Source organism: Vicugna pacos, chromosome 10, assembly GCF_048564905.1.
Source record: "Vicugna pacos chromosome 10, VicPac4, whole genome shotgun sequence".
In the NCBI taxonomy this organism is placed as follows: domain Eukaryota; kingdom Metazoa; phylum Chordata; class Mammalia; order Artiodactyla; family Camelidae; genus Vicugna; species Vicugna pacos.
In genome coordinates this window covers 28943396-28960364 of record NC_132996.1, presented here as the reverse complement: position 1 = coordinate 28960364, position 16969 = coordinate 28943396, and the positions used below count along the sequence as shown (strand labels likewise).

The window sequence follows — 16969 nt, the reverse complement described above, 5'->3', positions numbered from 1 at the left end:
CTGCCCCCCCTCAGGGGAGTAAAGTTCCTTCACGGAACCAGGGAGATTAGGCGCCCTTCTCACATTGCTGAAGCAGCAGGAGCAAGCAGGAGCAGGATTCCTATGCCACACCACCAGTTTTTCGATTCTGGAAACTGTAGATTGTTAAACAAAGTTCCAGTTTCAGGAACCAAAATGTAAGGTTTTAAAAGAACCTGGATAAACCCGAATGTTGTCTCTTGAGATCAAGGATACGGAAGCCTTTTGAATGTCAGGCAGTCATTGGTGGGGTGACGACTGCTTGTAAGAGGTACTCTGTCAGAGGGATGGATGTTCACGGCTTGTTATTTGACAGTCATGTTGGAGCGATAGTTTAAGAATATGCATTAACTGGTGATCATTGCAGAAGAGATGTTACAAACTTTTCTAACCAAGAAAGAAGTCTAACAGCAGGTAGAAGGAAAAAGCTTGTACTGAGGTAGCATTAAGCCCCCACGGACACACATCCCCCTGCTCTTATGGCTGTTGATGCCACCACCTCTGTGAAGAACTTGGAGTTAAGGCAGCCAACCTGAAGTCTGCTTCCAGGAACAGGAAGGAAACAAGGTGATAGTGTGCATCGTGAGTTTTATCATCAACTATTACAATTCAATATAGCCTGAAACCAAGCACTTTTGAAGGTGGGTTAGGGAGAATGGGTTCAGGAAAGTCTTGCAAACCACAATCGTTAGTAAGGAATGTAGGAAATGCAGGTATCCAACTGCAGAAAGGCCTTCAGTATAACTTATGTGCAGTGAGTCCACACCTCCCTATTCCCCAAAAGAATTGCTTCCTATTTAGGTCAACTCAAGAGAATTCTTCATATCCCCATAGAACATGCAAACCCTGGGGAAGCCCCACGTGGTGGGGCTTGGAATCCTGGAATCCTCAGTGACAACACAGCAAATGAGAGAACTGAAGAAGCTTTAAAGACGGCCTTACAGCACCCTGAGGTGAATCCAGCTCAGGAGTTATCACATGACCAGGAACAAAAAGCTCCCAGGTGATCTGAGTAGTCTTCCGCTGGGAGAACATCTACTCAGGGACACAAATCTGGTGAACACCTTCAAACCAGCAACCTTTAGTTTCTTTGGGCTCGTTTTAGGATTTTTGTCTCAAATACTGTTAGCAAAACAGGAAGTAGGAAGCTCCCAGTGGGATTTAATGTCATGTCTGGATGCCTGCTGAAGATACATGTTAGGCTGAGCAGCAACTCCTGCTCCCATAGCACTGCTGCATTCTGTAAGGGGAGCCCTTGAGGCCACAAACACCTACTTCACCCTCCTACAAGGAGCACCTTCTCCTGCACCTGGCAGGTCCCCTTCCTTGTCCCTGCTCCAAGCTCCCTCCCCACCCTTTGATCCAGGCTTTGACCACCTCCCCTCCCCCCTCCAACATGGCAGCTGCCACTCCCACACTAATTGGCATCATTAGTGGGTTGTTGGTCTGCCCCATGACATCTTTAAGTTAACAATTCTGTTAAGTTCATAGCAAACAGGATCCTAAGATATTCTGCTTCACGTTGTGATGGCTCATGATAGGGAGAAGAGTCTATTCTGCATAGACGATACGCTGGAAAGTCAGCCACAGGTGAGGCTATTTAAGCCTGCGGGTTAAGTCTCATTAAGTGATGAACAGCATCTGTGAGCTTCTGAATTAACGACATAGCTCAGCCCTCAGCAGCAACTACTCATGCACTAAGGAGAAAACTTTAATCTCCTTTAAGCAATAGACAAAGGAGTCCTATAGGAAGTAAACTTAGATTTCACTTATCAACAGTGTCTCAAAGCATTTCATAGCTTCTCCTGTATGTCAGGAGTCCTTCATTCTGCGAGGACAGAAGGAGCAGGAGGGAAGAAGGAAAGTTTCTAGGTCAGTGTCACCATCCCAGTTACTAATTCAGTTCCAACCCCCAGCCCATGTACATGACAGGGATCTTGTTCAAGTCAGTTGTGAGGTCAAGGAGAGGCTCAGCTGCAGGCTGGGGAGCAGCAGCAGCAAACCCTACCAGAAAACAGTTCTGAGGTGGAGATTCTTGAACCCAAGGAGCTGTAGTTTGAACATGAAGTATGGAAGCGAACTCCTGGGTCTGGGGACCCTAAAGAGAGTTGCAGACTGTCGTTTCAGCAGTATTGTTATGATTAACTCTAGTCTAAAATCCTAGGGCCATAGAAGATAAAGGCTACTTCAGACAGAATTAAAGAATTTCAAGGACTGTTAAGAGCTAGGGGCCAAGAAAGCGCACGAGAGGAACCAGGTGCTTCTATGAGGAGGAAAACGCTAAGTCCCGAGCCTGAGAGGTAAAGAGGGAGAGCTCGACAGCAGAAAGGAGAGGGCATCATGGGGGTGCAGTCCATTTCCCTGTGAAAGTCATTCCTGGTCTTGTGTTGTGTCCCCCAAATTCCAGCAAGACAAATGGAATCAGAATCAATACCCAATTTCAAGCTTCCTGATTAAGAGACATGGAGAGAAACACCAAAATTAAATTAGGCCAGCAGCCCTTGTGTCCCAAAAAGCTTTGAAAACTGGATCTCAGACAAGGCAAAAAGGTCTAGACGCAAAATGGAGTAGACACCGAGTCCTTCCTGAAAGGTCTGGGTGGCTCTGGGGCAGAAGCTAACCATAAAGTAAGCGTAGTGAAGGCACCAGGAAGACAGTGGGCTGTATGCAGTTTTCCTCTGATGTGAGATACTGAAGAGTCAGGAGAGCCCACAACCCACCCTTGTCAGGGACAGTGAGGCTAATTTGAAGAGACTATGCAAGAGTTAGAAATAAAGCTTGACCCAAGCAAAGAAGGTCCTTCTTGCAGACTTCCGTTGTAAGGGGCTCTAGATGGAGAGTCAGACGCCCTTCCTAACGGAAGCAGCGTTGGTGCCCACAGCTCTGCCCCTTAGCTAGCATCATCTTGGAGAACTATTTCCCGCCCCAGGTTTTCCAAGAGCCCAAATGAGCCAAGTAAAGGAAGCAGGTGTAGGAGGAGAGAACTCCCTGAAGAGGTAGTTTCTAGTATTTGATCAGCCTAAAGGGTTTCTTTTACTCAGTACCAACTTTCCCTGTTTTCATTATGAAAGGAAAACCCAAGACTTGACTTCTTGTAAATGTTTTGTGAAGAGTGAGATGAAAGAAAAGGGACAAAAATCTAGGCGCCTTATTCATTTTGTCTGTCTTCCCAGGCCCTCTCCCCGAAGCCAAGCAGCAGGAAATTGTTTTTCAAAGAAGGCAGAAGCAGAAAAGCAGAGAGAAACAGACCCTGACAGAAAAAAAAGAATCTAAATTTGGTAACTCCCATCTCTTCAGGTATCTCTTAGGATCACCCCTCTCTTCAGTTCATTTTGTCTGTCCTCCCCCTCCCCGAAGCCAAGCAGTAGGAAATTCACTGTTTTTCAAAGAAGGCAGAGAAAAACAGACCCTGACAGAAAAGAGCACCTTAATTTGAAAACGCCTTTCTCTTCAGCTAACACTTAGCATCAACCCTCCCCTCAGCTCAGTGCACAGCAGGGAAGCAGGCAGGCTGGGAGGGCGCACCCAAGAGGAAGGTGACGGAGCCTAATTGGTCAGAGCGGGAGGCCGGACATGATTGGTCAGGCTGCAGCCAATGAGCTTCCTGGATCTGTTAACCTAGAGGTAAAGTGGCAGCTGAAGATGGGTGCTTACTTTTCTTTCTTTCTTTTTTTTTTTTTTTTAATTGGGAGACCTCTGAGTATTTCCGACTGTAACTACAGTGTAATTCACTAGACAACGAGGGGAGAAAAAAAAGCTGCAGCTTTTGTCAGTCGGAAATGGCCTAGAATCTTAAATTTGATATTAACGAAAATAAACTCAAGAAACAGTGATATTACACCATTCCACATGAAACGTAGTAAATATTTCTTTCCTTAATTACTATACAAGAAGACACAAGGCATATCCCTTATCTCTGAGCAGAAAACATCGCTAACTCCCTCCGTTGCATGGCTTTCTCCTACAGGGCTATCCCCCTTCCTCCAGAAACCTGTTTGGGCAAAACCAGACTGTGTAACTGGTGGGCATTCAGTCACTTCAGGTCAAACTGTTCCTCTAGCTGACGGCACTTGATATCAAAACCCACTTTCCATGGCTTAGAGTTTTTCTCATCAATGCGTCCTCATCCTCCTGATCCTCAGCTGTGAGCTTAGGAAAACTGCTGACATCTCTAATGAGGACAGCTGGAGCGCAGTTACTATTTTCACTCTGACGCCTTAGTACAGGGGTGCTTATGCTGCCAGGAGAGTATTCCTAAATTCACGAATCTCTCCAACAGCTGCATCAGCAGCATCACCTGAGAAGTATTAGAAATGCACATTCTTAATGTTCTGAATCAGCAACTCTTGGGATAGCGATTAGCAACTGGGGTTTAACAAGCCCTCCAGGAGATTCCAATGCAGGCTGGAGTCTGAGAACCACTGCTCTCTACCAGTTCCCTCAGAATCTTGTGGGGGTGGGCAGGGGTTGTGTTGCTTTTCTAAACACCAAGAGTAGCTTCTGTAAAGTCCTCTGGGTGATTTATATGTACAGCCCAGGTTGTTAACCACTGCCTTCATCATTCACAAATTCAGTTACCATCTCAGTGCAAACCGAAGGTGATTACCAAATCTTTACCTCAGGTCCTGACCTCCCTTCGTCACCCTCAGGCCAATATATCCAGCTGATTTATAGAGAAGTAACTTCATGTGGGGCCAAGTGCTGAGTGCTTTACAATTTACCATTTTGTTTCATCCCTGTGAGGTGGCTATTTTCATATCCCTTTTATATTTGAAAAACGGAGTCTTTCAAATATTAAATAAACTACTCAAAAATAAACATTTAATACATGTCCAAGCCCAGATTCAAGAACATGACTTGCTTGATGATAACCACACTGTTACTGTCCCCGCCACTGCCAGCAGTTCATCACCAGAATCAGCTGACTTGAAGTGTGACATGACTGAGTGATTTAGAGTGACTTAGAGACTGCTGGAAATTATAGAGGAGCTAGGAGTCACACAATATAGAAAATCCTAAAACGAGAGTGTCATAGAACATAAGCACAATTCTAGATGTGGGGGACCACAGCTGAGGCATTTCTTTGTCATGTGAAGAAAAGACCTTCTCTTTGGACCACTTCTACTTCCCTAGCTAAACAATAAAGATTTGAAACTATATGAACCCGAGGTAGCCTACTAGCACTGTCTTGTTTTTTATTTTCCTAAGATTATCTAATTTGCTAGAGAGAAAAGGAGCAGGCCAGCAATTCAACAGCAGCACTGCAGAATTTCTTCTTCAATTAGTTATTACGTCAATGAATGATAAGTAGACACTCAAACATCTATGTAGCAAAAACTACTAAGCATAGACAAAAGGTAATTTCTATGGAAAAACTTTGATGGAATTTCAAAGGGAGCCACCTGTACAATATGTTAAATATAGAAAGCTTCACAATTCACTTTATGAAGGTAACATCCTCCTGAAGTCCAAATAGAACAGCAGCATAGAAAAGAAACAAAATTATACACTGTTCACTTATGACAAAGGATACAGAAGTACCCCCAAAATAAAAATCAGTAAGCCCAACCAAAGGTGCATTATAAAGATAATATATACATAACAGCGATTCTAATCCAAAAATGCAAAAATAGGTCAACATTAGTTAACTTATTAATGCAATCCATTTTTCAAAGCATTCCTGACAGGTCACAGATTTAGAAAAAATGAGATCTCATATGTATTTACTATAAATTTTTTGAAACCATGATTTCCCCCTACCTTGGAAGTAGAACTTTATCACAGATTAAGCGTCTGGATTAAGAGTATCCAGAGAAGAAGTGGATACCCATATCTCAGAAGGGTTCCTATTTGGGGAAGGAGGGAATCACAGCTGCCAGGGACACTTAGAATACCCCTGGATCTGGAAGCTCAAAACTTGTTGCACTGGAACTTTTGATTCGGACATTCTATCACCACTCAAGAAAAATCTTCTGCACCAAAACTAATTTATGTACATCATTGAAAGGAATGTTTGTAAAATCAGGCCCTCTGGCTTGCTGAGGCAAACTCAATGTCAAAAAGGCGACAATTCCATCAAGGGCTAGAAAGCAGGGTTAGCGCCCCTGGATCATCCGATATTTCTACCTTCAGCCTCTTTCATTCTTGAAATACCTCTTTTAAATTACATCAATAGAGTTAATGCAACATTAATATTTGTTCAACTTGTGCTTATGTTGAACAACTAATATTTAACTTTTTGCTACACAAGCCAAATTTCACTGGGGAAAAAGGGCAGAAACCAGAAAGGCACAGTCCCTACCTGCATAGAAGAACATTCTAGAGTAAAAGCTTGAGAAATGAAACTGATTATTTTTGCCTGGGTTCCTCTGAAAGGCGAGCCTGAGTGAAAAGCTTATTTACTGGTACTTAATTAAGGATTGTAATTCAGGAAAGCAGGAGTGAGGAAAAGGTGAAGTAATGTACAGAAGAAAGGCAAGCCAATGTAATGGTGTTTTACCAAGCTGATCACCATTTTGTAACAAGTGTGACTGAATGCTTAGCAGCATGGCAGCATCTTGTAGAAGTGCACATGAACGGTGTCATATTATAAAAACCTGATTGGAGTAGGGATAGGGCGAGGCGAATTTATCTTCTAGCTTCCATGTCCTGTTGATAAAGGCTGACTGCATTAAGTGTTAACTTGTCCTATTTCTCGGTTGCCCATACATGAGTACCAAGTAGGTTCTACAGGACCTTAAGACAGGGTCAACAAGGAAGCCTAGAGTGGGGACGTAGAGATGAGCCTTTGGGGCATGAGGTGAAGGACTGTGTGGAACTGCCCAGCCCACATGAATTTGAGTAGGCTCCACACAGAGCCGTTGCCACAGCAGTGGCTGGAATGAAACAAATGGACAAAAGTCCAGGGAACACATGACGATGATAAGACCCAGAGTGGTGTATACAAAGTGTTCAATATATTTCACTCCTTACACCATGCATATCTACCAGTGCCACCCATTATATCCAGCTCTCACACCACAATATGTAAGCTTTTCTGTAAAAACAAGATGCTTTCACTTCTTCCTAGAAATAGAAGGTGTGAATTCGGTCATTTATATATTCCCCTTCGAGGTAGTAGCCAGCTGCAATTTCTGGTGGGATTTATGGCTTGAGAATGAGTAAAACAAGCTATAATCTCTAATGTCACAGCTGACCCTAAGGTTGTATTTGATATTCATCTCCTCTTCCTCCACCACTCGTAGATTTTTCTTATTCTTATCTACCCTTTCAACTAATATAGGTTGCTTGCATAGCGGGTAAACTAGATCTTTACTCCCAAAGAGCCTGAACTGTTCTATGTCTTGTCCTTGTCAGGCTAGTTGCTTCCTTTGCCCATACAGTATTACCACTGAGCATGGAAAAATCCAGACATGCTGATTAATCCGCTGGGTTCCTGGTGTGTTCCTCTCTGCCTGCACTGTGCAGCAACAGTCCTAGCTCATCATGGTAACCAGGGTCAAGTAAGCTGATCAGCAGAGATACACATTTTACCTGCTAGTGCACTGACATGAAAAAGCCAAAGAGACCAGGTGGTAGTTGAGGCTTCAAGCTCAATAGAAGTTTAACCAGAACTCTAGTAGAAATATTCCCTCAAACTGAACAGAGCCTCAGACTGCGAGGACAGGAAGTCTAAATACCAAAACTGGAACTCTGGGAGTGATGATGAGAAAAGTTAAACCTATTCCCATTTCATGGTTACTGGAATATGAGTTCTAGTTATTAGGGACATGGTTCCATATGCTGGATGTTGGTTTAGAAAATATCTTATTCTGGAGTACAGCTCCCCAGCTCTGCAAGGCCTTCCCAAACTAACATCTTGGCTAAACCATTGATAAAGCCATTCAAGCATTCAATTCGACCAGCTCCTTCTAAGGAGGTATATGTAAGTTCAGTAACCTCTATAGCCATTAAACTGTCATTGCACCTCCTTTCAGCCACTTAGCCTAAAGATGACGTTATACAGTATGCCATGTTGATGGATCAGGAACACTGAGGTACACTGATGGTGGTACTGGAGAAGGTACTGTGAGTAAAGAAGGCCAATCCATATGTAGAGAAAGAATATACTTAGCAAGGGCGGATCATTGCCCACTTAAGCCTGGAAGGTGTCTGATGTATTTGCTCTCCTGCTTGGAGGCATGGGGTGGGGTGAGGGTATGACACCCACCTCTGTAGCTGACAGACTGGGCATTCAACAGCGGCCATAAGTGGACCAGCCTTGATAGGGAGCAGCCCATGTTGTTAGGCCCATGAATAGTCTCCACCTCTGTGACTATGGCCACCCTGTTCATGGACATACTGAGCCAGCATTAGGGGGCCAGAGAGGGAAGCTGGCAGACGTTCATTAGGTAAGTCATCTGCCCCTGTAGATGAGATCCCAAGTAGGTGAGAGCCTTCTTAAGAGCGGGCGCTCTCTGCTGGGCACTAGGTGAGAAGAAAAAGGCCTGAATGCTCTGTGCCCACTCCCATGGCCCCATTAACAGATCTATTCCCTGACATGCTTGTCCTTAATCCTCCAACCTTATTGTTTCAGGTCCCGGACAAACTATTCAGCCTGTGCTACTGCTGGGTAGTTAGTGTGCATTTGAACCTTAGGTTACTTCTCCCTCCATCAGATATTGGTGACTGAATGCAGTGCCAAGTTTACTGCCAGCACTTAGCAGCGGCACGTGGGGATACCGTGACGGCAACTGTAACGCAGCGGCAGTCCGTTTTCAGCTAGCACCAGCACATCTCCCAGCCCATTTGTGAACCAAGCCTTAGTTCTTTTCCCTCTGCCAGTTAGTCATAGGAAACACCTCACAAGGCCGTAAGTCTGAGGGAGAAAGTCTGCTGTCAGAACATGGCTTCTGATGCTCTGACTCTGAGTAACTATTTCTACCCGTACATCTCGGTTTCTATCTGGATCATTTTCCTTCTGCCTGAAGAACTACATTTACATTTTTTAGTGCAGGCCTAATAGTGACACACTCCATCAATTTTTGTTATTAAGACCCATCCTTTCATCTTCTTTGTTGAAAGACATTTTCACAGGTGCTAGAATTCTAAAGTGGTAGTTCTTATCTATTCCAAGATAGAATTCCACTGCATTCTGTCCGCCACTGCTTATGTTGAAGTCAAATGTCAATCTAATTGTGGATCCCTTGACTATAATGAACCCCACCATCCCTAGCTATTCAAACTTTTTTCTTTAATTTTCTGCACTTTTTCAATGTGTCTAGGTATAGCTTTATTTATATTCAGCCTTCCTGGGGTTACCAGAACATCTTGATCACACAAGGCTCTGTAAGTACCACTGTAAGGATTTTTCAAGGTTCGACCTTTCTCTCAGAATAAAAGCCAGGGTTTTAGTTAAATAAATAACATAAGTGGACATGTATTTTTAAAAGTTTTTTCTGCCTTCTATGATGGGAATAGCACAAAGGGATGAGGGACGAAATAAGGAAATAAGTAAAGAGGAACTACAGTAATCCAGAAAAGAGAAGATGATGGCTCATAACCAAGGTGGTGGAATGTATGTGCTGAGAAGTCATCAGATTTTGTGTGTTTGTAAAATGTGCCAGTGGGATTTCTTATCAGATTAGATACAGAGTGTGAGCGAGAAGAGATGCAAAGGTAACACAAGACTTTTGAGTGGCAGGAAGGAAGCAGTTGTGGGATCACTGAGCTGAACTGGGTCCTACACTTAAGCACTGTCCCTGCTACTTCAGGGATGGCATGCAGCCCTGCACCCTCATTTAGGATGCTGGGAAGTCCTCGTTAGGTGACTGGAAGTGTTGTCACTAGGCCCAGACTACAGCACCAGGTTTCCTAATTTCATATTCGCTGTGTGATGGGAAAATTTTGTGCCTATGGGCTGCATGTGTTCATGCTTTGTTGGAATGCTAAACTCAAATGAGTGAATACATCAGGTAACAAAATTTCCTTTCATGTTTGTGACTAATCATGGTTGCTCTGGTGTTGGAGGTATCATCCGGCTAGGTGAGCCTTATAATATTGGACTCGTACTGGAAGCAAAGCCATTGCTTCTTTATGAGTGATATGTGACTTATTGGCTGGTGACATTCCTTGTGTAAGAATAAAGATGAGCAGATGTTTGTTTTGGAAACAGCTTCTTTTAAGGCATGCTACACTCTATGTTTATGTGTTTTAGTATTTACTATTATTTTTAAGGTTTCCATCTATCCCAATTATACTCAAAACAAACAAGCAAAAGGTTTTGACCATATAGGAACTAAACGTAGAACATTATTTCTATGTGTGTGTGTGTGTGTGTGCACACGCACGCACATGCTTGCTTATAAACTAACTAAACACAAGGCAACTCTGGAGCCCTCTACTGACTATCATCCCCTCACCCCCACTCCAGCATTCAGTCTGTCCCACTCTCTCTCCACCTGTCCCTCACTGTCCACTTACACATCCTTTCTCAGGAATAGTCCTGAGACGCGCTCACGAATCTGCTTGGTCTTGACCCCATAGATGAAGGGATTGACCATGGGTGGGAAGAGCAGATAGAAATTGGCAAGGAGAATGTGTACATGTGGGGCAGCCCGGCGAGCTACACGGTGCATGACCGAGGAGATGACCACAGGTGTGTAAAAGGCTAAAATGGCACCTATGTGGGACACACAAGTCCCACAGGCCTTGTAGCGGGCCTCCTGAGAGGCAAGCTGCAGAACTGCACGAAGGATGAAGACGTAAGACAGGACAACAAACAGCAGGTCCAACACCACTATAAACATGGCCACAGCAATGCCATAGATACTATTGAAGCGAGTGTCCCCACAGGCCAGCCTCACCACGGCCATGTGCTCACAATAGCAGTGGGCAATCACAGGGCCTCGGCAGTAGTGGAAGCATCTGAGCAGAAAGGGGACTGGAGTCACTAGTGTCACAGCCCGAGTCACAACAGCCATGCCAATCTTGGTGATAAGGGGCCCAGTCAGGACTGTGGTGTAGTGCAGTGGCTTGCAGATGGCCACATAGCGGTCAAAGGCCATGGCCAGCAGCACTGCCGACTCCATGATAGAGAAGGAGTGGAGAAAGAACATCTGGACCAGACAGGCATAGAAGTTGATCTCTCGATGTCTGAACCAAAAAACAGCCAGCATTTTGGGAAGTGCTGTAGATGAGAGGACCAGGTCGATGGCTGCCAACATGGCCAGAAAGAAGTACATGGGCTCGTGGAGGGCTGTATCGGCCTGAATGATGAAGAGGAGGGTGCAGTTGCCAAGAAGGGCCAGTGTATAGGCTGAGCAAAAGGGAATGGATATCCAGATATGCAAGTGCTCCAGGCCAGGGATCCCCATCAAAAAGAAGACTGCCGGATGAGTTGAGGTGATATTGGAGGCTGACATGGCCACTGGGAATTCTTTCTCTTGTCTAATTCCACAGGGCCCCTCCAGGGAGTATCCAACGTCAGCAGAATTACAGTGTTCAAGTTAAAACTCGGATCATTTATGTGGAAGAATTGACCCTTGATCCTACTTCTGGACCTTAAAAGAAATTAGACAATAATCCTAATATACACTGTAGAACATGATACATCATCTCTGCCCTCCAGATGCTTATAAAACTGTGGTGGTCAGGACATTACATAGAAATGAGCTGGAAGGCAGCCTTCATAAACGAACTGAGTGGATGAAGAGCTTTCTGTGGTCTTTGTGTGGCCAAGGACAGCTTTATAAACGATATAGGCACCTGTCTAATTCAACTCTTACCCCAAAACATTCACTGTCCTCCTACTTCCTCCCATCTCAGCCTCAATTATGAAAGGGGAGTCTCCGTCCTGAAATGCCACGCTTGGTTGTATAAAAAATAATTAAGCCCAGGACCTTCTAATAATTTACTTCCCTCCAAGTTCTATAGATTCTAGGAGAGGTTAAATTGGTCCCTATTTGATACTCAGAAATCTCACCATAAAGCCCCACCTCCAGCTAACTTAAGAACGTGAGAAGTCCTATTGTTCTTCTTCAAGCAACTTTAACTTTCATCTCTATAGACTTCCAACTTCACCTACTTTTCTTCCTAGCATTCATGACATTCAGAAGAAGAGATGCTCCACTCTCACCTTTTTGCAAGACTGACCCCTGAATTTCTTGGAATTTCACAGTATCCTTTTTCCTTCTGGGATCCCTCTGTCTCCTTTTCCCCTCTTCTATCATCATTTACTTTGAAAATGCATAGTCATTTGTTTCCCAAATTTTGACCTGAGTCCCTTCTCTTTTCTTCTCAGTTCCTACATAAAAAGATTCTTCTGAGGATTTTTTGAGATACTGTTTTAAAACACTTAGCACAATGGATGAGTGGATAAAGAAAATGTGGTATGTACACAATGGAATATTATATAGCCACAACAAATAAGAAAATCCTGCTATCTGTGACAATGTGGAGGGACACTGAGGGCATCATGCTAAGTGAAATAAGTGAGACAGAAAAAAAATGCTGTGTGATCTCACTTATAGTGGAATCTAAAAAAATGAACTCATGAAAATAAAGATTGGTGGTTGCAGAGGTGGCGGAAATGGGTGAAGGTGGTCAAAAGGAATAAAATTCCAGTCATAAGATAAATAAGTTCTGGGGATGTAAATACAGCATAGTGACTATAGTTAACAATGCTGTATTGCATATTTGAAAGCTGCTAAGAGAGTAGCTCTTGAAGTTCTCATCACCAGAAAAAAAATGTGTAACTATGTGAGGTGACAGATGCTAACTAGCAGGAATCCTTCTGCAATATATACATGTATATCAAATCATTGTGTTTACTATTACGGTGTCATTGTCAACTATCTCTCTACAAAACAGGAAATTTTTAACTGAAAAAACATAGTGCAGATCTAGAATATTAAAAAGGGCTCAGGAAATGTGAGCATATTTTTTTAATTGAGAAAACTAAAGGTTAATTTACCTCCTGACCATCACATGGTTGGTAAATGTCAAAGATTGCACTTGAATTTGGAGAATTCTGCTTTCCTGCCTTCAAATTCAGTGTCTTCAATCACTATACTCTTCTGCTTCCACCTCGTTGCTCCACAGACAGTTCACATCCAGAGTGACCATGTTAAATAAATCAAACTCTAACTCATTACCAGAATACACGGGAAAGCTTTAGAATCTAAGGACTTGGGCCCATGCAAGGCCATCAGCAGAAACTTACATTAATCATTGACATTTTAAAGTTGTAGCTTCCTCACCTATAAATAAAGGCAATAACTATACCTCCCATGACCATCTTACTGACTTTTATCGTGAGGAAAGGTGCCATCACGCATGAGAACAGACCCTGAAAACTGTGCGGCACTGCACACATGCTCTCTGTCCTTACTCTTTTCCTCCCTGGCACAAGTCTGCCTGTTTTCTAAAAGGCTTATCTTGATTAACACCAGCACAATCCTGTATCCCTTGGCTTCAAATCTTCCTCCATCTAACACCCTTTATTTCTGTTCCTCTTGACAGCACAACTTGTTTAAAAGTTTGACTGTATTAAATCTCTGCTTCCTCGTCTCATTTGATTTCCAGTCATTTCCAACCTGGCTTCCATCTCTATTACTTCCTTTCCGTCCACTGTCATCACTTCCTTTCCCCCCAACTCTCTCCTTCTCCTTCCTTCTCTTTTTATTCTCACATTGCTCTAGGTGTTCTCTTTCATTCCTCTTGGCATCTTTACCATCTCTGTTCAGGGAATTCCCAAGTGCACAGCTTCCACTCTCTCTTTCAGACTAGTACATCCTGCTGCCTATGCGCTATCCCCACCCAGATGTTCTTCAGGCATCCCAAACAAAGCTCAGCCAAAACAAGTGTTTTTATCTCCCCACAAACTGTTTCCTCCCAATGACTTGCCCATCTTGGTACATGTTACTGCCACCCATCCTGTAGCAGGTCAGAAACCCAGGGATAATCCTTAATTTAACCCTTCCCTCTTCATACCTGGTTCATAAGCAAATCCTATCAATCTGCAAAATGTGTTTCCCTCCCTACCCTTTTCCTTTTCTCTTGCAGTCATCTTTATTGAATCACCATCACCTCTCATCCAGACTGCAAAAGCCTCCTCACTAGCCTCCCTGGTCTGAATCTTGGGCAAGCTATAATCCATTCTCCATGCTGCAGCTGAAGAGACTACTAAAAAGGCAAAGTTATATGATGCCAGGCCTCGCCTAAGACCTTCTTGGAATTACCACTGCACTAAGGATGGAATCCACACTCCTAGCCCCGGTTTACAAGTCTCTGCCTGGTCTGGTACCTAACCACTTTTCAGCCTCATCCCCTTCCACCTCTCCCTTCTCTGTTATGCTCCAGTCACACAGCCTTTGGCCAGCTCTTTGTCAATAATGATGCCTCTTTATCCTTACCCTGAATTCTCTCATACTGCTTCTCTCTGTGCCATTTTGTGTTCCCAAAGCCACATAATCTCCTGCCCTGTCTCATTGTAAAGACTTCCCCTACTGTTTTCTACCCCGACTCAATCTATCCACCACAGTGTGACAGACCTACTGAAAACCACATGAGATGTCATTACTACAAGGAAAATTTAAGACTATTCAACATATTTATAAACTTGTTCTTGCCTAAATTATTAGCCTGAATTCTAGTACATTCTAAATATTCATCCTAGGTTCAGCCACATTGGATTGCCTGCCACTTGCTGAAACAGTCATGCTTGTAGCTCACAGTTATTTCTCTGGAATATTTCCTTCTGCCCACTTCCGCACCAGGCCAAGATCCTGCCACCTGCTTGGTGAAGCCGTCTCAGACTCCTCCAGGCAGATTTCCTCAGTGTTTTCGGTGAGGACTCACTAATAGGCTGAATTAAATAACACAAGGAGACTATGATCTATGACACCAACGCACTTACCTGTCCATTCACTGGACTGTGAGTGTTTTACAAGGACTGTGACTTATTCATGTCTACTTTCACAGACTTTACTGAACATGGTTGGTGCTCAGTAAGTGCTTTTTAAATAAATGCATGAATGACTCCCTGCCTGGAGAAACTGCCTTCTTTCTGCTGTTGTACAGTTCATCACCATCTAATCCAAACTGAGACTCACTGGGTGTCTCGCAATTTTAATTACCTCCACAGATGGAAGTTCTATCAAATCTTGCATCAGTTTTGATTAACTAGATTAGGAAGAAAGCCCTCTTTTTATTAGAAACTCCTCCTCCAAGTCTAATGGATATCTGCATTTTCTCTAGGACTCAGCATTGGCTTGGACAGCATGGAAGCCCCATGACAATGGGGCTGTGTTTACACTACTGCCACTATATCCATCACATGGATATAGGCACTTCCTAAATATTTCCTGAATGAATAAAGGAATAGCATTTTATACATGTTGTCACCCTTACCCTAAATGAATGTGCTTTCTCCAATTCCAAACAGGGCTCTCTTCCTCCCTGAGTGCCCCTGTCTCCCTTACAACCTGAGTGTTTCTGCTGACCATCACTGGCCCTCCAGTTCACCTGCCCACACCTCAGTCTCACAGCTCCCTATTCTGCTTAGAATGCCTCATAATCCACAAGCTTCCCTCTTTCCAGATGCAACAAAAATATACCTATAATTTCATTCACAATTCAACTCTGCTTATCTGGTCTCCTCTCAGAGTCCCAACACTTGTCACCCTGCTTGGCATGAGTGTTTTGTCTGGTCCTTACACGTTCTTGTCTTTCGTTTCCTGCCCCCACAGCCAAGACGTCAGCAAATGACATACGAAAGCCCCTGTCATTTCTTTCCCAAAGTGGATGTGGCTCCCTACCTAGAGACTATTCAGTCAGAGCTGTAAACCATTTGGTGGGCTACACCTCGATCCTGAGAGAACTTTACAATGGCATATTTGGAAAACTGAGTCCCCAGATGATCATGGTGGAAGTAAGCAGTAGATAAAGGACTAAATGCCACATCTTCTGACCCCTATGCCAGGATTCTGTCTATAGGACCATAATGAAAAGATACAGCTGGTTGTTGCTGAAATCTTTAATAAGCGAGATAAGTGACTTGTCCCTTCTAACTCTTTATTTTAGATTTCTCCCCCCCTCACCCCCAGACTATTACAGCAGCTATGGTGGAGGTAGGGCAAGACTGTGAAGCAGGAGGAGAGCAGGTAGCCCTAACAGGAAGGATGCGACTATCCTGGTCCAGGTTATTTAGAGAAGGTCTTCTTGAGCTGCTCCCTAACACACAGTACAGGAGAACAGACCTGGGAGACAGAAAAGTGTTTCTTCTAATAATGGTGGGATGGAAGGATCTGAGGCTTGTAGAAGATAAAGCATTTGAGGAGGCTAAAGAGAAAATATCCTGTTAGATGGAGACAGACTTACAAGGATAAGGATGATAGAAGACAAGAAAATCAGGAGATGAGGCGGTGCCAAAGACAAGGGTAAACGGTCTGTCTGGGCATGAATGGTACATGAGAGATGCCCCTGCCCTGCGCATTCCACAGCTCCTGCCCTGACCCAGCCTACTCCCCTCAACCATTAAGCATTCTTCCTTCTATGGGCCCTTCACTCAGCCTTTGGGGACTCCCTCTAGTGATTGCTATTTTCAGCCTGACTTCTGCCATTCTCCTGGTTGGTCTAGTTTTTCTTGCTGGCTGCAGCTCACACAGCCCCTCTCCCTGCCCTGGGCCCCTTAGGTCTCCTGCTCCAGCCCTCTAGCAGCCAGCAGACCCCAGCATAAGTCCCCCTCCCTGGTCTGCTTGCCTCTCACCCGAGTTGAGCCAGCTCCCTCCCTGTGCCCTGTGTACCCCTGGTCTTCCCGGACCACTGCAGACCCAGCATGCTCTCACCCTGCAGCATGAGGCTCAGGGCATTTTCTGCAGCTTCAGGACCAGCTGATGCAGTTTTCCCCTCTTTGTGAGAGAAGGGTGGGGAAAACGGAGTTATAAAGCGGTCTGGCTGCGTCCCCATAATC

General features: G+C 44.1%; 1 protein-coding gene and 1 long non-coding RNA gene across 2 annotated transcripts in view; both read right to left on the bottom strand.

Moving 5' to 3' along the window:
• Positions 1-16969, bottom strand: part of LOC140698694 (uncharacterized) — an 88327-nt gene that overhangs the window by 39743 nt on the left and 31615 nt on the right. The gene's annotated exons all lie outside the window — the stretch shown is intronic.
• On the bottom strand, positions 10404-11462 carry LOC102544583 (olfactory receptor 52K2). Its single transcript, XM_006219653.2, has one exon. The coding sequence runs from the start codon at positions 11418-11420 to the stop codon at positions 10476-10478; it is 945 nt and encodes a 314-aa protein (XP_006219715.2). The 5' UTR covers positions 11421-11462; the 3' UTR covers positions 10404-10475.